Genomic DNA, 27,387 nt, shown 5'->3' with positions numbered 1-27,387 from the left:
TTTTACGGATTTATTTAATTCGTATAAATGTTTAATTTTAAGCCCCAGTGCTTTTGGCAGGTACGCAGAGAGAGAGAGAGAGAGAGAGAGAGAGAGAGAGAGAGAGAGAGAGAGAGAGAGAGAGAGAGAGAGAGAGAGATTGTTGTTTGTAAGTAGTTCTGCAATTCTGAAGGTTGAAGGTTGAATATCTGGTTTTCTGAAAGGCTCTTTGTGTGCACGCATTTCATAATAAACCGGGAAAGGTGTATTTCGTCAGCTTACTAGAACGTAATTGTGGCCCCGGTCATACGGGTATTTTTGTGTTCCACTGTAATACATGACTATTACTCCCCGTAGGAGGGGCCGGGGCATTAGGCATTACTTAAGATTCTTTGCAGCATTCCTTCGGCCCCCAGCAGCAACCCCTTTCGTTCCCTTTACTCTACTTCCTTTCATATTCTCTTTCTTCCATCTTACTTTCCACCCTCTCCTTACCCCTTTCAAATCTTTACTTTCAATTTGTTTCAGCGCTGAATGACCTCGTAGGTCACAGTACTTGGCCTGAATTCTATAATTAATTCAATTCAATTACTATTACGGGGAGCAAAATTCATGTTATACATGTTTTACCTACCTACCCAGACAGGGCGCGTCGTTTGGTATGATTACAAAACATAAAAATACTATTTGGCTGTGGCTTTGTGTATTGGCAAATTTTGTATTGATTGCAGCAACGCTGCTTGGACCCAAATTCGAATCATCGCAATGCTGCAAATTATACTTCATTTGCAATATAGAATAATTAGTATTGTCCAGTTTTAACAAGACCACCACTTTTATACTCCAAAAAGTACTGGATATTAGTTGTGTATTTCGGCATATTGATTGCAAAATTTCTGCTAAGCAGTTCTAATATATATATTGCAAATTGTAAGTACATGGTATCTATAAGTCCTAGTACCATTACAAGTATTATTGCTCAGAAACCAAATAACATAGAGTAATGCAGTTTATAAAAGAATGTTCTAAATTTCCTCATGTTTACATTTAGAGCACTTCATGCAAAACATTGCACATGTGCACCGCCAGTTGCCCTAATAATGTCGAGACGATATTCAAAATACTGCGTTATACTAATTTTAACGAAATTGGCTCCACACAACACCAAAACACCACTTAGACTAAATGAAATATATTAGATTTTAACTGATTTACTAAGAGAAGGCAGTCCGTGCAAAGTCGCGTTTACAAAGAGACTTGTCACAGTAGGTTTTAAGGGCCAAAGTGTCCATTAATGTTAAATTGGCCTAATTTATTGTCACTAATGGAGAACATATTTGCAAAAAAGTAATATATTGGAATCTGGTTCCATTACAACTTTATTGCCATTGATGCAAAATTCATCCAAGCACGTGCTATAGAGTTTGCAGTTTGTTGGTATTTGTTTTCTTTGCACCGAAGCGATTTTTTCTTTAATATAGTTTGGTATATTATGTTGATAATCACGAGTGTGTAATAAAAATCCAAAACTATATGGTAAATCCCATTACTTTGTAAAAGATCAAAACAGACTTTCGAACCCCTAAACGGTGTTTCTCGTCAGTGTTTGCAATAAAACACAAAGTGCGTGAGAGGGCAGTTTTTCCTTTTGATGAGCTTTAAAAATGGGGGACAGGGTTGGGGGGGGGGGGGGGGGGGCGGAGATGAACCCCTCCACAGAAGTACTGGTTCGGGTGTGGTGAGGTGATTCCGTATTCAACCGATAGTTGAGCCAACCTTCTCGTCTTCAACTTCCATCAGAGTTCACACGGTAAACTCTGACTGGGTGAACCCTGATATCAGCTCTGCTACCTCTTCCCCTTTCTCTCTATCTAGATAGCCGACGTCCCTGTGGATGTTTCTAACTATGGCGCCCAACGTCCTTTAAATATATTCCCAGCATAACATCAATAATTTTTTTGTAAAACACTTTTCTGGCTACTCGGTAGCCGCGAGTTCGAATCTCGGGCATTCCATTGAGGAGTCTGAGATGTGTATTTCTGGTGATAGAAGTTCACTCTCGACGTGGTTCGGAGGTCACGTAAAGCCGTTGTTCCCGTTGCTGAATAACCACTGGTTCCATGCAACGTAAAAACACCATACAAACAAACGAACAAACAAACAAACTTTTCTGGCTACCCAAATTTATTCCAGAAGTATTGCGGGCTTTTATGCCACAGAACATCATAGAGGAATTCATGACATGAGCCATCTATCACTGTAGCTATAAAATAGGGAGTTTCCTTCCAATTGTTGCTGTCTAGTAAGCCCCTTTCTCCTAAAAACACAACGTCTTTGCACATGAATTTGAAAGTAGCTTTACAGCATACTTGACAAGCTGTCCTTGTAAGCCACTTATATTGGTATGTGTATCATTAATTCTATACTTTAAAGCAGGTATCACAAACTACGGCCCGCGGGCCGCATGCCAAATTTTCGTGAATTTGAAACAGATGTTATTTTGTCTCTCAAATATTTCATGTTTAGTTCCTACTTTAAAATACTAATTAATAAAAATTGTTTTCCAACTGAGTTAGTGTTTCTTCGGCAGTACTTTAAAATATTAATAAAAATATATTGCATTATTTTTAAAAGGCATTTATTAATAAATATTAATTGCAATATGTCTTTAAAAGCCTTTTATTTTGCCTATTTTGAATATTAATTATTGTGCTTAATATTCTATGCGGCCCTATAAAGTTAGTTTTTTTAAATGTGGCCCTTGCACGGAAAAGTTTGCCCACCCTATGCTATAGCAGAGACTGCTGCGGTTTTCATTAGCATTTAATGGATACAGGAATCAGATGCAATATTTCCCTTTTCCGTAAGTATACTTTGATCCAAAGAATTTTCTAATTTCATTTATGAAATGGGGTCCCTTAGGGGGTTAGTGCTGTCAGTGCACCTCATTCGGTGCAATGTAGGCATTACTTAAGGTTCTTTGTAGCGTCCCTTTGGCCCCTAGCTACAACTACTTTCATTCCTTTTACTGTACCTCCGTTCATATTCTTTCTTCCATCTTACTGTCCACCCTCTCCTATCAATTGATTCATAGTGCAACTGCTTTGAGGTTTTCCTCCTGTTACACCTTTCAAACCTTTTACTGTCAATTTCCGTTGCAGCGTTGAATGTTCTTCGTTGCCCCAGTGCTTAGCGTAATGACAAAAATCTATATGGATCAAAATCAAAATTTATCAAATGGGGATTATCAACACAGGTTTTAAAAAAAGGGGGTCAATCTGGTATTCTTTCCAAACCCGCAAATGACTAGGTCCAAGATCATGGACGATTGCCACAATGGCAAAATCCGTTTTTTCAACATTTGAATAATATCAGTCAGTTTATTTTATGCAGACTGGAGACGTCATATTGGTAGTATATGGGTGGTTTCCAGCTTCCCGTCCAACCTATTAACTACTTGAACGCTATCACCTCGGTCTAGGTATATCACGAGGTTCGTAGACGACGTCTATTCAACGCCCATTCCTTTGTCATAACTGCTTACTAGCCATATTTATTTCAACCATTGAAATTGCGGCTAGTTTGTTTCCGTCATTGTTTCTGAGTTTTCCCTTTTGACCTAAAAGAATAGAATATGTTAAGTACCAGATTTCAACGGAGGTTTTGCCCCTTTTGACCTACAAAAGAAAAATACGAATATGTTAGGTACCAGATTTCAACGAGTTTTGCCTTTTGACCTAAAAGAATAAATATGTTTTTAGTACCGAATTTCAACGAGTTTTTGGCCTTTTAGACCTAAAAGAAATAGAATAATGTTTAAGTAACCGAGATTTCCAACGAGTTTTGCCGTTAACTAAAAGAATGAATATGTTTTTAAGTACCAGATTTTCAACGGAGTTTTGCCTTTTGACCTAAAAGAATAGAATATGTTTAGTTAACATAGATTTTTCCAACAAAGACGTTTATTAAACGAGTTTGCTTCACAAAGTTATACGCTTTGCTATATCACGAGGGTATCACGAAATGGTTCGTAGACGAGTCCATGCAAGCCCATTTCCTTTGTCATAAATGTTATAGCCATATTACTTTCAACCATTGAAAATTGCCGGCTAGTTTGTTTTCCGTCATTGTTTCTGAGTTGTTCCAACTTTTGACCTAAAAGAATAGAATATGTAAGTACCAGATTCAAGAGTTTTTCGCCTTTGACCTAAAGAATAGAATATGTTAGGTACCAGATTCAACGAGTTTGCCTTTGGACCTAAAAGAATAGATATGTAAGTACAAGATTTCAAACGAGTTTTGCCTTTTGACCTAAAAGAATCGACTATGTTAAGTAGATTTTCAACGAGTTTTGCTTTTGACCTAAAGAATAGATATGTAGGTACCAGATTTCAACGAGTTTTGCTTTTGACCTAAAAGAATGAATATGTTAGTACCAGATTTCAACGTAGTTTTTGCCTTTTGCCTAAGAATAGCATATGTTAGGTACCAGATTTTCAACGAAGTTTTTGCCTTTTGAACCTAAAAAGAATAGAATATGTTTAAAGTACCAGATTTCGACGAGTTTTGCCTTTAGAACCTAAAAGAATAGGAATATGTTACGTACGCAGATTTCCAACGAGTTTTTTTGCCTTTTGACCTAAAGATAGACTATGTTAATACCAGATTTCAACGAGTTTTGCCTTTTAGACCTAAAAGAATAGAATATGTTAGTACAAGATTTTGTCAACCGAGTTTGCCTTTTTTTTGACGAGGTAGCAAAATATTTCAAGATTTTTGCCTTTAGACCTAAAAGAATAGAATATGTTAAGTACCAGATTTCAACGAGTTTTGCCTTTAGACCTAAAAGAATAGAATATGTTAGGTACTAGATTTCAACAAAGACGTTATTAAACGAGTTGCTCACAAAGTTATACGCTTTGCTAAACATATGCAATATTTTAAGTGTTAACAGTAGGAATAGTCGAGTTTTATGTGTTCTCGCGCCAAACGCTTGGGCAATTAATTCGAAATTAAATGACAAAGGTTCGATCTTTTTTCGAAGGTGAAATGAAGGGATGATATGGGTATGTTCCCTTAATCCATATTATGCCCCTATTGATCAATGGCTGCTGAATGCCTGAATTTACTGTTGGTCGACTGTTGTAAGTCACATTCCTCGGTGCTACTAGACCTTGGTCTAGCCTATATGCGCGTGAGCCGACCTCTCAGAATATATTTATTAAAGGACCTTGATGGCACCTTTGCAGCTCTGGCAGTTGCAACATCATAAGTCAGAAGATCAAGGAGGTTGGCGCAACGGCCGCTTGAATTCGGAATCACTTAACAACACCCGAACCAGTACATCCGTGATGGGTTGTTATTTTCTGTCCGCCACCCCCGACCCCCCAACAATTTATAAAAGTCTTCTAAGGAAAACTGCACTCTCTTGCTCTCCGTATTTAAACGTAAACACTGATGAGGAGCACCGTTCAGTCGTTCGAAAGTCTTTTTATCTTTTTTTTTTACATAGTAATACAATTTAGTATCTAGTTGTGGATTTTTACTACACAAATATTTTGCATGAGTGTGAATTTCATAGCAATGACGGGTGTACGCTTGATGTTACTTGGTCAAAAACTGCTAGAAGCCTCACGTAACAACACCACACTTCCCACTGAGGTTTCTAAATTACGGGGAGATGGTATATATCAACCCAATTCAGTGCTAACGAGGATAACACACTAATATCATTAATGAAGCGCACCACAATTAAGTACTTCCACTGACTGAGTAGTTCCTATATAGACGAACTTAGATCATAAGTTCCTGTGTGATACAACGAGAGATGCTCTCTCTCTCTCTCTCTCTCTCTCTCTCTCTCTCTTTCTGAAAATCTTACAAGTACTCACTGGTTGATTTTCAGACTTAGGAGGATTCGCTATATGTTACCTCGTTTCCATGGGTTATTTTGCGTAACTTCAAAGTATGAACACAATGCAAAGTTCATAAAATCAAATTATATTCACCATTCGCCAAAATGGGATCACGGGTAAATGAAATAAGTGGAGGGACACTTACTGACTTCAAAATTAAATTTAATTTAATAGCTAAAAGTTTAAACATACCAAAAGGACAACTATACATATAATTGTCAAAGAAAATGAATGACTCGAAACGGGGTTGATATAATCAAAGGTTCTCAAACGAACCAAAATGACAAAATCTTACTATAATGGCGTAATGTCTATCCGTCCGTCCGTCTGTCATTCAATCACGGCCAAACGGCTGGTCCGATGGGCATGAAATTTGGCAGGCTTTTAGTGGGGACCCCTTAAAATGGTTTATAATGGAATTTCATTCTACCTACCCCCTTTCCCTTCAAAGGGAGTGGGACTGAGAAGCGATTCCCTGAAACGAGGCTGGTTCTACCCGTGAAACGAGGCTGGTTACGCCCGTAGACTAGGTTACTTTACGAATTTTCATACAAAATTTCTGTATACATATGTTTGCTAGTTCAAAGAATAACGGTAATCGCCCCTTTCTAAAGGACAAAACACGTCACAAAGCGACACTAGATAACAAGTCCTGCCAATGTTGCTGTGAATGTACGTTTCTAACATTAGATAGAGAGCATATTTTGACCTTCCCACTACTTTGGTGTAAGGTTTTCACTTGCACTGTATTTAATGCGGTATTTTCGTCACTAATGGCTAATGTTTGCAAAATCACTAACTGAAAAGCGCCTCGGTGGCGTGATCGTTATGGTCTTGGCCTGCCACCTCGGTGGTCGCGAGTTCGATTCTCGGGCTGAGGGTTTAGGGATGTGCATTTCTGGTGATAGAAGTTCATTCTCGACGGGGATCGGAAGTCACGTAAAGCCGTTGGTCCCGTTGCTGAATAACCACTGTTTCCATGCAACGTAAAAACACCATACAAACAATTAACTGAAATTTAATGAGATGCAGTATTGTTCAGATCAAAACAAAATTCGCCAAAGCACAGATGATATAACCCAGGAATGGTTCTAAGTCAGCGTGAGCTATTTTCCTTTTCCAACCGATGTAATGAATGAAATATAATATTGTGGATCGCTAAAGACTTACCTTAACAAAAGGTATCAGGTGATTTCTCGAAATCAGTCGATCGAAAGATAGATAGCTCGAGAGAGCACTCCTTCAGAAAAAGAATACCCAGGATGAACAAGGGTGTGTACCAATTTTTGTAAGTAAATAAAAACAATTGGTTCCGTAGCTAATACCAACAATTAAACTTCATTATTTTGTTAGTCTTTACACTTTATAAAAAAAAGTTTGATAAGTTTCAGTAAGAAAAAAATAGTGATAATGTAGGATTCCCAATGTATGTTGGGTACTTATTAATATGAAATATTGGGTGTAACACTCCGGAAATATTCCTCTACACTTTCTGTTTCGTCATAGTGTGGTACAGTACCATGTAATAGTTTTTTTTCTGCTCCCAACTGTATTCTCGCCTCCCACATATTGTTCGTTTTGCAACTTCCAACTTTGTTCTCGCTTTAATCGACGGATGACAATCACTTTGTTGATGTTGGAAACTTTTCGGCATTCCTTCTCTGGCGTAATCGAAACAGTTTCACATTTCATGTGTAAATATATGAGCACTTTTCGGTTGTGCCTATACGGTCGGCCAATGCACATATCTTCAAAACTAATCCACTACTCCTTGAAGTTCATCTGGAAATAAATCATTTCCCGTTCAAGATTCAAATGTTGCCACAACATTGGGTATCGGCATAAATGCCAATACAGATAAGAGACGAGCTTTAAGAGCAAATGCGGCATTGGTGTCGTACATAACCTTTGATTTTTCCTATAAAGGCTTTGACGAAAATGAAAAAAAAAAAAATAAATAACACTCTCGACATAGACAGCGGGGATTCTTGTTCTGTGGCCTTAATCATTGTTAGTTCAAAATCAGTCATTATCGTCAATGGTTGGAGTATAAGTTCTTTTTTTTTTCTTTTTTTTTTTACGCCACCATGAACCTCCTATAGGTTTCTTAGATTTGTTAGGTAACACTACATATACAAGGGGCATAATATGATCTGATTTCACACCATGCATTGTTTACCATTGAGCAAAAATCGAGGGCTCAGTTTTAAATGTTCCATCATCAAACCAGTGCTCCGAATGTATTAAGATGTCGAAATTCTTATGGGGTTGCAAAGATCAATAAACGACCATTTGTGGGACCAGAGTCATAAATAAGGAATAAATCTCCTTTGCTGTATTATATAAACTCATCAGGGATACACAAGCGCAACATTTTCTGGTTTTCGACATTTCACATTTCACATTTCCAACATGTCTTATTGCTCACTGTTTTGCCCTTAATATACAAGTAGAACCATCCAAATGCAATTTCTATAATTTTTTCGACTCGCTATAAACCTTATTTTCGTCTTTGAGGGTTCGAGGTTTCCAGAGTTAATGATATAATAATAAAAAACAAAAAAAAATACGATAACTTGATATAAAAGATGCCATTAACGGTTAAGAGAATGTATTTAGCAGTGTTGTTTAACAGTTAAATATTTATTAGTGATCTTTTAAAGGAAAAATACAGACTTTCGCGCAGTTTCAAAAATGAGTGTCGGATTTCGAACATTCTATCTCTCGATCAATTGATGCTTTTGAGAGAGAATTTTTCGAGCAACTGATTTGGAATAATGTACCTGGATTCTTAAAATGTATTATTTTGTAATTCAATCGCAGTGCAGCAATGCTGTATCAGTTTAGTAGCTATTTTGGTGTCAACGTGGACTTTGTTTTTCAATTGTGGAATAACGCAGTATTTTGGAACGCTAATGATTTAAATTACAAAACGATCATTTATTGAAATTTGGTGGAAGGCAGCCATTGACTCGAAATTCACCAAAACGCAAGGCTATTATAGTTAGGGTAGCTTTAAATTGTCTTGACTGTGCCTAATTCAGAATTGTGTTGCTGGTCAGCATAACAAAATTGCAAAAGACTTGCATAAATTGTACTGCAGGAATATCTTCTTTCTCACCGTTATCCAGACATCAAGGGGTCGGTTGCCTGATGTGCCTTTTCCTCCACTGCCTTCTATCAAAGGCATCACCCTCCACCAAACCTCCTCTCTCCATATCTTTTAAACTGAATAAAATACAGTTTGTTGGGCCTCAATTGACGTAAATGCTTACAAAATTGCAATATATTTCAATGCTTGCAGTATATAATTGTTGCAGTGAAAGCAAACATAATCTAAATAGCAAAGATATCTCTTAGAATTTTTTTGGTGGGGGGTGGGGGGGCAACCAGGCTTTGCCTTTAACCTGGATAAAATGCCAGTCGTTAGGCTGATATCGAAGAATCTGCATGCGAAATTACAACATACTAGATATATCTGCAATACCGGAATGTTGCGAGAAGCGCTTAGTATGTAGTGCCAGGCGCAGCTGGAACAGTTCTGGATTAGGACCCCAAGTTAACCAGAATTTATTTTTCTACAACTCATTGCAATGCAATATTTTTGGTTGATTAATGTACTTGCGATATTGCAATGTATTGGAATTTAAATGCTATCCACTAATGTTGCAATCAATACAAAATACGCCAAAGCACTCAACGAACAGCCTAATAATTTTGGGGTGGCAAAGTGATGTCTTTTTGTTAAAACTGGGAATTATGTAGGATTTTACGCAATGATACATATATTTGTAAATTTGCAATAAATGGAAATTTTGTTGCATTTAATGCAGTATTCGCAAAATACAAAGCCGCCTTGAGTCAACTTCATCTTAAACTTTGTTCGCATTCGGTATCACAGAGTATTTGTGGTGAATAGTGAGGAATATGATTGAAAAATCATATTCCTCACTGACAGGACTGCATTAATGCAGCCCTGTCAGTGACAATTTCACAAAAGCAAACAAGATAGTTTTAGTAATTTTCTTTAGTCATTTTTTTTAGAACTTGGGGGAATGAAGTATTTTGGATCGGTAATGACGAATAACAATGTATTGTAATTTGATTCAGATGCAATAATGATCACAATACAATATTGTTGCATCTATTCAAAATTTGCCAAATGACACAAGCTATATCATTATAGCTTTAGAGATTTTTTTTCAGAGTAGACAGTCGCAAACTGGACATTATACAGTGTTTTGGGTTGTTAAAGACGAATGTGATGGCGAATTTGCAATATATTGGGGTTTAGCAGCAATCCAGCAATGTTGTAACCAGTGCAGAATTCACCAAAACAAAAACATACGCTCATTAGTAAATTACAGGTAAGAGTTCATCTCAGTGTTTAACTTGTCAGTACAAAGTATTTTTCAAGATGGGCTCGCTAATAATGTATATGACTGCAAAATTGTAATATATTGTATAGTGCAACCGATGTAAAATTCCCCCTCCCCCCAAAAAAAGGGGGAATAACAACCCGGGTGGATTACAACGGACTGCTCTATGAGCAAGAGCCCGTGCTGGGGACAAGGCCAGCTTAATCTTCAACAACAACAACAACAACAACAACGACAACGACAACCGTAAGTTCTAAACCTTTGCCACAACCAACCCCCCTAAGAAAAATCTGAAGTGACGCCAATGCTTTGACTTCAAAAGCCTGCTTGAGATTATAGGCCTGTATTGATTTATTGATTCATGATTGACAAGGACTGGCGTAAAAAAAAAAAAAAAAAAAAAAAAAAAAGACTGGCGTAGCGCACTGAGATGGCGGACCGTGATATGTCGTACTTCCGGGTGTATCGGAGAGAAATGGAAATAAAATCCATTTGAGGTTTTCTGACCCAGATTTTTTCTTATTTTATTTTGTTTAATTTGTCCAAATCTGGTGCTCTTAACGGGTACGCCACTCGCCTACCAGCATCCTTGCGTTATTGTTACCGTTTCATTATTAATTTACTTTGCTTTCAGCTCTTCAAAATTATGCTTAAGCTTTTACTGTCCTGCAGTTTATTAATAAACAGCTGTTCGCCGATGTTAGTTACCGTAACTAATACACGTTTACTAAGGGTTGCCACTGCCTCAGGGACTTGGTCGGTATGGTACTGGCGTACCACCTTGATGGCCGCGAGTTCGATTCTCGGGCATTCCATTGAAGTGTGAGAGATGTGTATTTCTGGTGATAGAAGTTCATTCTCGACGTGGTTCGGAAGTCACGTAAAGCCGTTGGTCCCGTTGCTGAATAACCACTGGTTCCATGCAACGTAAAAACACCTTACAAACAAAATAAAAGAAAACTAGGGGTTGCTTTACAATTGTCCTGTTAAAAGCTTACTTATTTTCAATGTAATCTATAAATAGAAATAAAATAAATTTTTATTCATCCGTCACGCATTTAATTTACAGCCTTTATAAATAAAGCAGTAGCAATTTTTAAACCCAGATTTGATAACTTACGAAAAAGTCTCTCTGAATTATGTTAATTCGGCAACTGAAGACAGTGATGATGTCGGTAAAACGCTATCAGCTGATGATTTTAAGAATGTAAACAAAACCAGAATGCAAATGACACATGGCATGATCTCTCTGTTCATATTTTGTATTACGATATTATTACAATAAAACATGCAATACAATTAGATGCAGTAAAACAGGTTCGTTAAAATTATCTTTTATTTTCAATACAACTATTATTCGACTTTTGTAAGTCGGTGCAACAACCTAACCTGGTAAATAGTCCTCTCTCTCTCTCTCTCTCTCTCTCTCTCTCTCTCTCTCTCTCTCTCTCTCTCTCTCTCTCTCTCTCTCTCTCTCTCTCTCTCTCTCTCTCCTCATTTCATCGACCGCTATACTTCTGATGATGTTCCATCCCCCACTAAATAAATTGCGGTTTTGAGATCCGACAAGGATGACCGAGTCGAGAAACAGCTGATTGCGACGTCGTTTACCGTAACTATGTAGTTGACAAATTATTAAAAAAAACTTGGCCGATACTCGACGGTGGCTTCCATAAGTAAAAACGATATGCATCTCAATTCATCCTTCATAAATGAAAGCTGCATGTTATAGCCGAGGCTGAATAAAGTGAGGAAAGGGCAGGCTGTAAAACCTTTTGAAATAGGAGAAGGGGTTGTCCGGAACTGGGCACGGTCTAGAGTGACTCTAGTACAATGGTTCTCGCTCTTTTTATTACCACGCCCCTTTTACGAGTTGGTCATTTCCCTGCATCTTTGAGTAAAATTCCTTCCCAGATTTATGAGAGAGAGAGAGAGAGAGAGAGAGAGAGAGAGAGGAGAGAGAGAAAGAGAGAGAGAAAGTGGTTTCGAGGTATAGGGAAGGAGGTAAATAATTACAACACATACATGCCCTTCAAATCTAACTTGAGTAGTAGACCATACGAAACTAACGTTATAAGTTCCTCTCTCTTGTTTTAAGAGAATAACGAATACAATTAGAGAATTTCTCATTTTTCCCTAGGGTTCCCGCCTCCTCTGGAAATTGCCGAGGCCTCCTTGGTTGAGAACCACCGTTATAGTAAGTTAATGTCAACGAAGTTGTCAGTAGCAAGGTATATAGAATGGTCAGGTAGAGTCATTTGTGGGGGGTTGCGGCTTTATCCCCCCAAGAGCCGCATCACCTGGAGGCCAGGTCAGGGCGAGAAGTCACTCAGCTACCGTTTCATTCAAATGTATATCACAGGTCACTTCAGTCATCTCTGTATTGATTTAGTTTTACAATCTTCGAATACAACCATAGTTTTGATTTTTTATATAATCTAAATTATTATTTAAATAATGCAATGGTGTTTGCCTCTACTGAAGATGAGAAGATCCCAGAAGAAGATTCAGAAAACTTTGAAAATGAATTTCATGAAATAACTTTATAGAATGTTGCAGACGAAGAGGGCCTTCGATATGTTGGAGGTTATGTGGCATCTAAATTTCCAGATTATCAATTCTTAGGGTGTAAACTTAAAATAGTGAAAGGTACCTGGATTAGTGCAGTAGAGCGACATGATGATAAATTAACGGAACCAAGTGCTGAGTTATTTGAAAAATTAAAGGTAACGGAAAAAATGTTTCAAACATACAATGGAGAAAATACATTGAGACCAGGCAATGGAGTATTATGCGACTTGGCACGGCATATTGAAAATTGTGTATCCTTGCCTTTTAAAGTAATATTGTTTTTTGTCAGATGTCGGATGTTTTTTAGGATGAGAGCTCTGAATGCCCAAATTTTATCAAGTAGGCAAAAAAAGAAAAAGATGCATAAATTAACTAAATAATGCCATGAAAATGTTAAAAATGGTTGTTTTTTATCTTTTACTAAGTATTTTTCATTTCCATTATGAAGCCAGATACTGTTATGTGTTATCTATGTCGATCTATGTTAGTTTATTAAATAATGTATTGTAAAATTATACATAAGCCTTTGTAAATAAATGCCAGGTCAAATGCTAATTGAACATTTTTTTAAGTCCTGTCAAGCATATTAATTTAAGGTTTCTATTATATATTAGAGAGCCAAACATTATCAATCCACGATTTTGTATGTGTAGTAAAATGACCTATATGAATTCAAAAGAACACCAAACGTATACAAATTAACAGAGTGAAAAGGACATCTTACAGGCCTAATCTCTTCGACCCAAGGTACTTAAGTTTCCCAAGGTAGTACTTGCCTTGACCGCTCCCACCCTGGCCTCCAGGCCTGTCACGGAAATACCCCACAACTACCCCCGCGACCAAAGTGACTGTACCTCTCTCCCTTGGTAGTTTTCAATCGGCCGAGATTTTGAGAATGAAAAAGATATCAGATAAAAATGGCGTGCGATGGCAATGTTTATTATCTTCTGCAATACAGTAACAATATGATGATAATACGTGATGCAGCAAGCAAACATGACAAACTTTATTTAAATAACCATTATAAACATAATTGTACTGTTTAACCTTTGCAAACGATCACTTTTCTCCAGAAAATATTTCTGTTTTTTTTAGAGCTTTACGATTTTTATAATTACTCATAAGAGATGGTCGACCTGTTTAGACATTTCGCTTCGTTTACATTATTAATATTGATATTTTAAAATGATTACATCATTGTTATAAGCGTTTTAAAGGTGTATACTATACTTAGGGTAACAGTTGTAGAGGGTCGTGTAAGTTGTCTAAGGGTGCTTTGGGATGTTTTTCTAAATGACATTAAATTGTTTTAGTGAGATAATTTAAGGATATTTTTGTTTTTACTATTAAATTAGGCAGTGAAATGTTAAAATAGGCAGTTGTAAGTATTTCAGTTTACGTTTTTTTTAGCAAAAACACGCATTCACAACGATATACGTAGTAGCAACGATATCTCGGAGTTTCTTTTATGTCGGTGTAGGCTCTGGCGCTTTTATTTTTTTTTTTCATACGTTAATCTCGGGGAGCTACTAGATGTAGCAAAAATCCATGCAGAAGTATAGGTTGAAAATAGAATGTTTAAGACATAATTCCAAATTTGGGACAAGTTCTAAGGCTTTGGCCTTTTAGGTTTGTAGAATTTTTACATTTACTGAATTCATTGCAAGTAACAAATGATTTGTAACAATTTTGCAATCGTATCTGTTATTAGTGGCTCAAAATTCTTTCTTATGGACAGTTTGAAAAGCCTGGTTTTAATACCAGCAATTAAGATTATAACTTATTTGATTTGGTAAATTTTTTAATGTTTGCTACATTGCTGTATTGTAGCCAATCTGCGATATATTGCAATCTTTAAAGCATTCGTTTTACTCCAGTAACTACAAAAATTGTTTCCTGCCATTTTTCTTTAGTATTGATTGCTACATTTGAAATAAATTACCGTGTATTGCAATTCAATTCTATAGTTAAGTTAAAATTAACAACAAAAATACTGCGTTATACCCAGTCTGAAAGAAAGACACTTTGACTCCGAAGAACTACTGAGAAAGTCTGCGCGTTTTGGCAAATTCTTGTATTGTAGTGTAGCAGCGAACTTCCAATGTTGCAGACAGACGTTCATATCGGTATCTCTTAAATATCATTACGATCATCGTAATGGTCTCTGTTGACCCGTTCTTATCATGTTGGTATAAACTCTTTAAATATAATTTACGATTATCGTAATGGTTTTTGTTTATACGTTCTTCTCGTTGGTAAAAACTCTTAAATATAATTTATGATCATCGTAAGTGTCTTTGTTTATACGTTCATATCGTGTTGGTATAATTGGCTTTACAGTTGGGCGGAAGATACCTTAAGCTCTTGATTATATAAGCAGTTTTGAAAAGACACAAGGGATTGAATATGCGCGAGCACACTTGTTCATTATATTGAGGCTACCACCAAGATCTGCCCCAAATGATGATGGGTATTGCTCAATTTATAAGTATAGAATTGTTGCTTTTCCAAGGCAAATTCATTTGTAACAACCATGAATTACTGACTGTCTTTAGACTGCGCTTTGACAACAATGAAGTACTTCTGTCTGTAGACTGCTTTTTGGCAGTTTTTACACTTTCACTATTACCTTATTGCAGCTTAATTGAAATTTATTGGAGTTTAGAATTTATACCATCATTAGCAGCTAAAAATATTGAAACCAGATTTTTTTGTTGTCGACAGGCCCCATCTATTGCTACTATGGAACTTGTATAGCCTTCTCATAAGGCAGTTTTCTTAGTTGATAAAATTTCTGTAATTCAAGATAATAAAGCCGGGTTTACTTTTAAACTCCAGCTTGGCAAAACAGTATATAGATTTTTATACAGTTTCTTTTATCTAAGACCTTTGCTATATACACAATTACCAAAAAGAACCGCCTTTGTGTGTGTTTTGGCGAATTTTACGTTGATCACAGTACTGCTGTTTTGCAACTAAATTCAATATTTATATATTTCACGAACATTAATTACTATTAAACAGAAAACAAAACTTTCTTTACGTTATTGCAAATATTTTCAGGTATATTTGTAATAACAGTTCACGACTTAATTAGGTGGAAACTGGTAAATCGATGTTTTTTATCGGTTTCCTTTGAGTCTGTTAGTGGTACAGAGTCCATCTATTCTTTGGAAACGGCCACATTAACTTTGTATTGTCTCGGAAATGCAAATGAGCAGCACTTTAACTTAACTTACTTGAAAGTGATACCCAGATATATTTTTTCATTACCATAGTACATACAAATTTATTTGCTACCATCACTGAATGAGGGTATGCATATCACCATCCATAAGTATGTAGCTTTGTTACACAATATCCAAAACCATTTCTGAGAGGCCAAGGAAATTCAAAAGTTAATTATATGAATTTTATTTGGTCCGCCTTCCCTTACAAAGCTGAGGCTCTAACTAAATAACATGTAATCATTTTAACTAAAAGTTATATACATCATAATGGAGTCTATTACATTTCATTCTTTACATAAAGCATATAAAATAACAATTGGTTGTAGCCCTCTGGAGACTCCAGAGCGCCAAACCGTAAAATATAAGTCATTTAAAGCAGGTTCCCAAAAAACAATAGCGATGAATACCACAGTTATCCTTCCAGTGATCATATGCAAAGATATAATCACGCGAAGTAATCAAAGCTATGCAGTAATATAAATAAACTAGAATAAACATTATAAAAAGCCTATGTAAGTCAGCACAACACTGGGAAGTGTACATAGGCTGCGTATTTGATATATCTAAAACTCTTCTTCATATAAAAGCCATTTATATGGTAAAATGTAATATGCAATAATAATTATAAAGGTTCATAAAAACAATATTTACATTATTTTACAAGAGAATCAGCTGAAATGCATTGTTGGTTCATGCAATGCATCTTTGCACAATTGCAAGCTTCATAGGATACAAATATGACAGAGGCGGAAAAAATGTGTGGGAAGAAGAATCCTATTTTGCTCCACAAAATAAGTTCTTCACTGAAGTCATTCATTCTGCCTGCTCCAGTTTTCTCTAGTAATGTGGGGAAACCGCTTTCTCACTCTTTGTAGTATGAAAAGCAGAATGACATTACTGTGTGACTGGGGAGAAATGTGATGGAAATTTTATAACTGACATCAGAGATCAATATGAATAGTGATATGAAAAAGATACCGTGACGTTAAACACATTCATCGTATATGTGATTTATGCAGACGTGTATGTATCTATAGATTTTAGAATATGTGAGACAACAAGAACAGCAGGCAGGCAGGTCAGTCTGAAATTAAAGTTTATATAAAGGAAAAAAAATGAGAATATGGCACTGCTTGCAAATGCAATGTGGCACTATCTGAAAAGATTGCAACTCAGTGACACTGGACCAAAAACACAGACGTTTCCCAATTGCATTTTCCTCACATGCAAGCAGTGCCTATCACAGTTGAGGATTGGCAGACACAGCAGGCACCAGCTTCAGGGGGGCCTACTCGTTGTGTGTAACTTCCATCGTCATCATAAAACTCTCTTCACAAGAGAGTTTCATCTTTGACGAGTCAATCATATTTTTTGTGAGAAGTCTTAGATAAAGAAGGCCACACCACCACCATTACCATGCCACAGCCCCTTAGCACCACACTCCCACACTCCCGTCTATATAGGCCTACAAACAAGCCTCCACCATTTTTTGTAGTAGTTCAGCAGTTTAGACTATATGGGAGAACGCGTGACTAACATTGCGAGACAGTTCAGTCATCAGGAGACGTAAGGTTACAACAGTATTGGTCATAAATTTAGGTTATACTGTACATATAGCAGAGTTACATACAAATTATTAAAAGTATACTGCTCAGATACGCTCATTTGTCGAGTACACTGGTTTGTGTACCATTAATTACATTCATTATTTACCCAACTTCTAATATTACTTAATGAAGGAATGCTTCATTGTGAAATGATTCAGGTTAGTCGATTTATAAAAATGACGTCCAACGTCAAGTCGTAAATAGTGTGTAAGCAATTAGTCTCCAAGAGCGAGTTATTTTATGACAATAGGAATGAAAAAATATTCAACTGAATAACTGAATAGTCTGATTACAGTAAAAATAGTATACATTAACTGATTACAGTAAGTACGGTATACATGATTTTACTCTTCACTCTTTGATGTACTGTCTTCCAGTTTCTGTCGCAACACCAGTGAAACGGTGCCGTCTGGAAGTTTCTTCAAGAAGTTCCAGGCCTCGATGCGTGCCATGCCAGTCACGTCAACTGTGTTCACGCTGACAAGTTCGTCTCCAACTTTTAGTACTCCCCCTTTATCAGCAGCACCACCTGTGGGAAAGCAATAAAGAGCATTAACACCCACAGAAAATAGGTAAGGTCTCATTCAGACACTATAACTAGACTAGACGTATTGTTAAAATTCATTAAATGTAACTACAACTTGGCTGGCACACTGAATTCAAAAGAAACTATACGACGTAAACTTGAAAGTTACTTGAAATTTCAAGACAAATGCTTTTTATCTTAAAACTGATACATTCTCTTATCAATAAGGCAAAACGTTTATTACCACACAGTGCTGCTAATCAGGTGTAGATCAAATTAATTTACAAACTAGCTTCCTAAATGCAACTATTTAGCATGTAGAGACTCCCTGTGCTTCTTGCTACATTATCCTCTTTCTTCTTATGAGCTCGCTTAACACCAAAATTATGTAAACAAACTGTTACTGCGAAGTTCGATACTTCAAACACTCACCACTAAATATCTTCTTTACAGTGAGTGGGCGGTCTCCTAGTGGGGAATCTTTACCACCTTCCAAAGAGAATCCCAATCCAGCTCCATCTTTCATCAGGGTTATGGTGAGAGGAGGACCTCGAGGAACTAATGTGGCAGCAGCATCTGTAAGAAAAAATACAGTATTAATACCAAAGTTTCAGAAGGAATTTAGTTTTCCAGTACTATCTTAATTTGATATTTACGAAGGATACAAAGATTTCACTGGACAGTCTTTTTAAGAACTGAAAATTAGTCCCCATGCCAACCCTTTTGTGTAAGGTGTAGGTACCTACAAGTTTCTCTAACAGTTCGTTTATTTTTGTGTGGCTTTGCCTACTACTAAATCATCTTGTATTTTTACAGACGCTGGTTGTGACTACAACAATAGCAACTTAGAGGCACCTGTTATCACATACAATGTAAAGGTTGAACACTGAAGACCAAAACAAAGACTTGGAAATGTGTGTCACCACAGCAGAGACTTACAACGCCCGTTAATCTGAGAAGTATAGAGGTTGCGTTATCAAAATCTAAACAAGAGAGACTGTGATGGTTGTATTGTGAGGGCCTGCTCAGTATTCTAAAGAAACACAGATCCATTGCACCTGATTCCAGAGATCCTAGAGCATTTTTCAGAAGCTGCTTTATGAGCTTGTTAGATCTAATTACTAACACATGTCAGACAATGACGTAGCAACAAACATACGCCTGCCACCCTTCACAACCCAGAGGCCTGGTTCTTCGGAGTAGACACCATATTCGGATCCAAGGTGATTTATCTCCACATCCTACAAAGCAGATGCCGTCCTCGAGTTCATGCCAGGTGAAATCTTTGAATAAATAGTAGAATTGCTCGTTGACCAAAAGACCACCAACATCTATGAAGCACAACTAAGGTAGTTCTTCAGCATACCACCTGCTCAAAACTAAGTTTCTAGACCTAGAAAGTGCTAAAGGAATTTATAAAGTTATCCTTCAGCATGCCACCTGCCCCCAAAGCAAAGAAGTTACTAGACAACGTGGGGACAGCAATACAGAAGCTGTTGCACATCTACAAGCAATTGCGGTGGGTAGGGAAACCCTTGCCGCAGATGGCCACCTGGAGACTACACAGGACCTTGTGAGAGAGGTTCTACTCAGAAAATAAACCCATCAAACAGTCGCAGCTATCCCTAACGCATCAACCATGGACCTCGACAAGTTCCTGAAGATGGTCGATGCCATCCACCTGGCTTTCAAGTCAACTGAACCTAACAACCACCTGCATAATGCAGAGGATGCCCCACAGCCACAGACACCTACCCAGATGGCCCAGCCGCCCTCATACACTGCCACTGGAGCTTTGGGTACGAGCCCAAAACAGAAAAACATCACAAGGGGAATCCCAAAAAAGTGGAAAAGACTGCCATATGTCAAAAAACATGCAGGAGGGTCGCAGTGGACAGACGGGTTATCTCGTAACTGAAACCATGGATGCTTTCTGCTGCCATTCTTCCAGGTACAGGCAAAAAGATTCAGTGGATTTTTAAATATGGAGTTCCTGGTCAACACTGTCGAATCCAAGTTGTTTGTGCTGGCCAACACCCTAACACACTACTGGTGTCCACTGGAAGCAGAGCCCTGCTGGATATATATAGGTAAAGAACCATGAATTCATTGCTATGTAGAAACCAGTACAACTGGGCTATTCATTACTGCAGACATAACTATCACACTTTTTGGAGCAGACTTCCTAAAAGTCCACAACATACCGGTGGATATAGTGAAACAAGTACTTGATCACACAACCTGCCCCAGTAGCCCCTCTCACTCCAACTTCTGCATCAGAGATAAGTCCCCTCCTACAGCAGTTCCCAGAGGTACTTAAAGAGGACCTGCAGCACGACCTGACCAAACCCACACGTCCAGCACCACAAGAGGCATCAAGGTTCCCCAGTGAATTGTTTCAGATGTCTGGCTGCAGAAATGCTCCCCCACGAACAAGCTTTCCAGGACATGGAAAGAGCAGAAATATACCAAAAGCCTCCAGCCCCTGGGCATCTTACCCTCCGCATGGTACCAAAATCTGACAGCACAGTGACCCTGCAGTGACTGGAGACGTGACATCAAGACAGTACCTGATAGATACCCACTGCCAAACATCGCCGTTATAACAAAGCAAATGGAGGCCACTAAAATACTAATGAAAATTAACCTGCTGAAGGGATATAATTTCAAGTCCCGGTCACAAAGGAGAGGACATAGAAAAAACATCCAACATCACCCCATTCGGCATGTACACCTTCATCTATAGCTGCTTAGGCCTCTGGAACTCTAGTGACCTTTCGACGACTGAAACCCTGGGCGACCTACCCTACTGCATCATCTATGTCGATGACATTCTCATTTTCAGCCCCAGCATCAACCAACACATGAGAGAAGTCAGTCAAGTTCTGCAAATACTCAAAGAAATAAAACTTTAGACCACTTGAACAAATGTCAATGGGCAAAACCAGTGGTGGAATTCTTGGCCCATCAAAGAGGTTAAAGGCCCCTCATGACTCTGGTCCAAGCAATCACAGACTTTCTAAAGCTGAAAACAATCAAATCAGTTAAGGAATTCACGAGAATGATAATGGCTCGAAAGGAAAACCAAAATTCGTTGGTATGAAAAACAAAATAGAACCTTCATGCTAGCAAGAAAGGCAAGCGTCCCTGTTACCACACTAATCTTTTCCTTTTTCACCCTTAGATCCCTCACCCTAACAGCACAGCGAAGGGTGGGGGTACTCAAAGACACAGACAATGGTCGTTGCTTGTGGGGATTCTTCAGGAGAACAAAAGTACTCCACGTTCGACCCCAAGTTACTACTGGCAGTCCATCCACTATTACATGTTAGAAGGTCGACAATTTGTGGTGCAGACGAATCACCAACCAAACCGTTGGTACACGGTAAAGGAAAAGATTAATGTGGTAGCAGAGATGAGCCCTTAAAGTAGCTGATGGTGCAAGTGTTTGACTATCAACAACGTGACACTGCAGTCTTGCTGACCTATTCCAAGACTATTTTATGGTAAGGAAGAGACTAGAACAGGGAACAAGAAACGTCAACAGACCTGAATTCACATCGTTCCCTTATCGTACCACTCTTCCCTCATCTGTGCATTCTGATTGTCATAATAAACTTTGATAAAGAAATTGAATATCAAACTATATTCAAAACCTGTTTTAAGAACGTAATTACTGTAATAATTTCTCATTTTATGCTATTAAGTTCTTATAAACAGTTTGTGATCATTAACAATAAATGTGTTGAACCAAATAGCCGACAGTTTCGTCTTTTCAAGTACGATAACAAATATTCTTGCTGCAAAACTAAAGATATCTCAACCTTCTTATTAAGAATGTCACAAGTTTAAAAATATTCACCACAAACAGAAGAAAACTACTTTGGCGTATGAATGCTATCAAAATCTTGAGAGCTAAATCAAACTTGACTAGCTGAACGACCTTTGTTTAATGTTGAACTCACCCGAGAAGAGTGACTTGCTGTCCATAGGCGACTCGAGAATCTTGGGTGGCCTTGGGGATGTAACGTGATTGATAAGGGGTCTGTGGAAATTCCCGTCTCCTTCTGTTAAACTGGATTCCTGAGGAGTAACCGATCTACTTCTTGACAGAACGAGTACAACTTCGGGACGTGGTGACTGGAATAATAAGAAAATTTTAGTATATTGGGGACGTGGTGACTGGAATAATAAGAAAATTTTAGTATAATTTTGGGGACGGTGGTGCTTAATAATAAAGAAAATGTTAGTATATTGGGGACGTGGTGACCTAGAATAATAAATAAGAAAAATTTTTAGTGGACTGGAATAATAAGAAAATTTTAGTATATTGGGGACGTGGTGGGGACTGGAATAATAAGAAAATTTTAGTATATTGGGGAGCGTGACTGGAATAATAAGAAAATGTAGTATTGGGACGGTGGGACGGAATAATAAGAAAATTTTAGTATATTGGGGACGTGGTGACTGGAATAATAAGAAAATTTTAGTATATTGGGGACGTGGTGACTGGAATAATAAGAAAATTTTAGTATATTGGGGACGTGGGGACTGGAATAATAAGAAAATTAAGTATAATGGGGACGTGGTGACTGGAATAATAAGAATAATTCGGTATAGGCATAATCAAAACAAGGACAATTAAGTATAAATCTTACATAAAATAACATTCTAGTTTTTGTGCATCGAATCTACTGACAAGCACCATAACGACCCAGAAAAATGTATGAATTACGAATTACTTAATGCAAGTTACTTAATGTTTAGACTTGCAAAGGGGAAAACTCCAACGCGCATGTTTCACAAAACTTAACGGGGGAAAAATGGAAGCTTTCTTTTTATTTGTCAATTAATCGGGCATTCCATGCATCAGAGGTTGCGATGACTTGTTCCAGTATGTTGCTGTATATTCCTTTTGGTCCAGTATTTATGACCGACAACGATAACCCTACCAGTCAAATCTATGAACGCTATACTAGTGTTCTGGCAGAACTATGAGGAAAATGAGGATAAGTTAAACTACTTTAAGGAAGAAACTCAATTTAGAATTGCCGGTACAAAAACAGTGACAACATGCAATAAATATTTAATATTTAACCACTCTTCTCGTGATCTCAGAAAGAGTAAATATAGATAGATAGATTATACAATTTAGGCTGATGGCCACGCGCTGGGACCTATGAGGTCATTCAGCTTGGATGATCAATTTATTCGTAAGAGGTTCTGATGGTGTAACGGGAGGAGAAGCTCGCAGTTGCGCTGTGCAATAAATGTTATGAGAGGGTAGACAGTAAGACTGAAGAAATAATATGAACGGAGGTACGGTAAGGGAAATGAGAATAGTTGCAGCTAGGGGACGAAGGGACGTTGAAAAGAACCTTGAGCAATGCCTACAGTGCACCGTGTAGGGTGCACTGACAGCAATACCTCCCTCCGGGAACGGGGAGGGAGGGAATAGAGGTCAAGTAAAAGGCTAAAAAGTGGGCCTCACGGCACTACCACACGGAATGGAGGTCGAGTCGGGGCGAAAAAGTGTACAGCTAAGGAGGGGAGAAGAAGAAGGCTGGCTTAGAGCCCTTGCAAACTCATTGAGTAATGCTCACAGTGTGCCACCTGGGCCTCGTACTTACCTTGAGTATGTTCAGCGCCTCGCGATGCGTGACGCCCCTAAGGTTCTTGCCGTTGATTGACAGGACACGGTCTCCGCGCTGGATCCTTCCGTCACGATCCGCGAGGCTCCCAGGGATCACCTTGTGGACCTGAAGGAATGGAGAGAGAGAGAGGAGGTCAAGAGGAGGAGTTTCTTCTCGCTCTTTCTGGGGTAGAGACGAAACTGGGAGCATGAATTCCCTTAGCTTATTTTGGCATAGATATTGCATTAGAATACTGGGCATGATGATATTACAGTGACAAGGGTCTGAAAAAATATTATTGATTGATAATGACACGGACAAAAGGTTTGCTTTAAACTGAAATAGTCTAACTGTTCTATTTAATTATGTTGGTAAAAATAAGTGTTACATTTATTCATCACCATGAGTACTTTTGTCTGGGGCGATGTACTTGGTATCATTTGCTATCTACCTATCCGCTAATTAAATTTCATTTTCTATCAGAGGCAAGAATGAAGATGACCTATTTAACTTTGACTCTATTGACGCAAAATGAAAATACTGTGGATTAAGTCTCACAAGAATTACTTTCAAACGAAAAGATTTGCTTGCATATGGAGAGATAAGACAGAATCAATCTGATATTTGAGGAACAAGCAAAATCATCGGCCGAAAAAATCTGGACAAAACAAAACGTAACCAGATATTCGGTCGACTCAAGATTAATAGTCGAACTTTTGCATCCATCGAGGTCAGTTCCTACTTCCTTTCGGGCGAGGAAAACGATCAGAGCGAGATAAACCCTGAGTGAATATTTTTGCAGAGGCGACGGTGGACGAAGTGAATGTCAATGTGCACTCTTATTAGCTCTAAAAGAAAGAGAGAGAGAGAGAGAGAGAGAGAGAGAGAGAGAGAGAGAGAGAGAGAGAATGTACGTACGCAAGGTCCGCCTGACCTTGGTTGGTAGTGACCTCACCATATAAGGCCACAGAAACCAGGACCACCTGCTGCCTGCTGCCAGCCGCCGAGTGCTACCGTCTCTACCTACTACTATTTACCAGGATCCCGAATCTCTCTCGACAAACTAAAAAACACTGGGGTCCCACTCGCCTACTCGATCAACTCCGCCACTTTCACAAAAACTGCTCAATGGACCTTCTCTTTCTGTATCTATGAATGGAGGATCTCTCTCTCTCTCTCTCTCTCTCTCTCTCTCTCTCGTTCTACTTTCACGGCATACATCGTTGTTATAGTTGAAATGGCTGTTCATACTTCAAAGGTGTTGTTGATATCATGCTGACGATATGCCGTAGACGAGGAGCTATTTATATATTTGTCTATCTTTATATAAATTAAATAGTTATATATATTCACATATATTCATATAAAACAAACGTTAAGTTTGTACTCCATGACCTCCTCTGAATTCATTCATTTACTTAAAAAAGCAGACAGATTATAAATTGACGTTTATCATACTGAATATAGGTTACACGACTTCATTAAATCTCTCTCTCTCTCTCTCTCTCTCTCTAGATATATATATGTATATATATGTATGTATACATATATAATGTATATATATAGTATATATACATATATATGTACTTTACATATATGTATATATATATGTATATGTACATGTATATATATATATATGTGTATATATGTATATATATATGCATTCATATTATATATATATATGTATATATATATATAATATTACATATACATACATATATATATATATATTATATATATATATATATATTTACATATATATATATATATATATATATATATATATATATATATATATATATATATATATATACACACACATATTTGATATACCCGTTACCTATATGAAACGAGAAATTGTTAAAACAATTGGTTTTGCACCACTGTCGAAAAACTTAGCCTTGACACAAATGATAATTAGTTTTCTTAACGTATTCTGTCATTTTAAAGCTCAAGTACGAAAAAAAAAAAACTTTCTAATAACCCGAAATGGACCTACTTTCAGTTCAAGATCTCGTAGACTTAAAACTGTAAAAGCCTAAGGAATTTCGAAAAATGGACATCATGGACCTGTGCCATTAAACGTTATCTATTAGATCAATAATCCATCTTTGCGTTCCTTACGGACCAAACATTCTTAATGAAATGTATTACCTTTGTAACAGCACCCCCATTTCATCTGTAATGCTATCACGAACTAGGGAATGACTCACCCCGAATATGTGGTACGTAGATACCTGAACGGCTGAATGTACCCACTTACCTATACAGAGAACCCACCTCTCTCTCTCTCTCTCTCTCTCTCTCTCTCTCTCTCTCTCTCTCTCTCTCTCTCTTCTATCTCTATCTCTCTGTCTCTCTCTCTCTCTTCTCGCTCTCCTCTCCTCTCTTTCTCTCTCTCTCTCTCTCTCTCTCTCTCTCTCTCTCTCTCTCTCTCTCTCTCTCAGTTTCAAAAGTACAAAACGATAACTCTGCGAATAGAATAAAGAACAGCGTACTTTGTGGGTACGACTCATTCGTAAACAAAAGCTCCTTTCATTCTTTTCTTTTTTTTTTTGGTTCAGACTTTCAGACGTTGTGCAATTAGAACCTCAAGAACTAAAACGATGATGCAATGCATTATTACCTTAAACAATTCACCTTGTATTGTAATAATTTATTCATATTCTAATGCATTTATCTTTTTAATTTGCGAATTATTGATCTCTCCTTTCTGTATTTCCTATTATATTCTGTAAGTTCTTTTAAATAAACACCGTATTCTCAGGAACCTCAAATTTCAAGTCATTGGCCCTGTAAGCATGTTCCTTACGATTAGGGATTTATCATCTGAATACTACTACTACTATGACGTTTTAAAGAGAGCAATCAAAATGATGTGGGGATCAAGATGAGTCTGATTCGTACGATCATATTAAAGATTTATTTAAGAAGCTGGTGGACTCTTCTTGGCTGACTTCCCTGACTATCTGCAACTTCCTCCCACTAACTGCCTGGATGGAGAGATCATCATCGACTCTTTAGACTATCCGATGCCTCGTTCTTCGCTTCTACTACGAATGTCTACCGCAATTCAACGCCTACTTCCTCTATACCTTCTGTCAACAATTATTCTTAATCATTTCCTGCGATTTGCGCTGCCTGACTTTCACGAACCTGTCTGTCTTGACAGTCACAAACAACAGGACTCTTAGCAGCTGATAGATAGGTAGGTAGGTTAGGTAGGTAGGTAGGTAGGTAGGTAGGTAGGTAGGTAGGTAGGTAGGTAGGTAGGTAGGTAGGTAGGTAGGTAGGTAGGTAGGTAGGTAGGTAGGTAGGTAGGTGTGTGTGTGAGTGTGTGTGTTTCAGCTAAATAACCATTTCGGTGCATTGTGCAACAAAACCTGTGTAGATTTTTTGGCTTAAGATTTGATATTAAACTGAATCATGTGGATAAGTATATCTTAGTTTTACCAGACCACTGAGCTGATTAACAGCTTTCCTGAGGCTGACCCGACCGGGAACCAATTGGTCACCTAGCAACGGGACCTACAGCTTATTGTGGGAT

The 27,387-nt window shown here is 37.7% G+C and overlaps 1 protein-coding gene across 3 annotated transcripts in view; it reads right to left on the bottom strand.

Moving 5' to 3' along the window:
- Window positions 1–16,242: 16,242 nt before the first annotated feature.
- LOC135225175 (PDZ domain-containing protein 2-like) overlaps window positions 16,243–27,387 on the bottom strand; it is an 856,731-nt gene continuing 845,586 nt past the window's right edge. For all 3 annotated transcript variants that reach the window (XM_064264438.1, XM_064264439.1, XM_064264440.1), the window contains 4 exons: window positions 23,838–23,966; window positions 22,173–22,347; window positions 18,640–18,783; window positions 16,243–18,210 (listed from right to left, as the gene is read on the bottom strand). In XM_064264438.1, coding sequence (XP_064120508.1) covers window positions 18,026–18,210; window positions 18,640–18,783; window positions 22,173–22,347; window positions 23,838–23,966 — 633 coding nt within the window. In that variant the 3' untranslated portion in view covers window positions 16,243–18,025. The remainder of the gene's footprint in view (window positions 18,211–18,639; window positions 18,784–22,172; window positions 22,348–23,837; window positions 23,967–27,387) is intronic.

This window comes from Macrobrachium nipponense, chromosome 13, assembly GCF_015104395.2.
Source record: "Macrobrachium nipponense isolate FS-2020 chromosome 13, ASM1510439v2, whole genome shotgun sequence".
NCBI lineage: Eukaryota > Metazoa > Arthropoda > Malacostraca > Decapoda > Palaemonidae > Macrobrachium > Macrobrachium nipponense.
The sequence above is the reverse complement of the archived record's forward strand: the minus strand, read 5'-3'. Positions and strand labels throughout refer to the sequence as shown.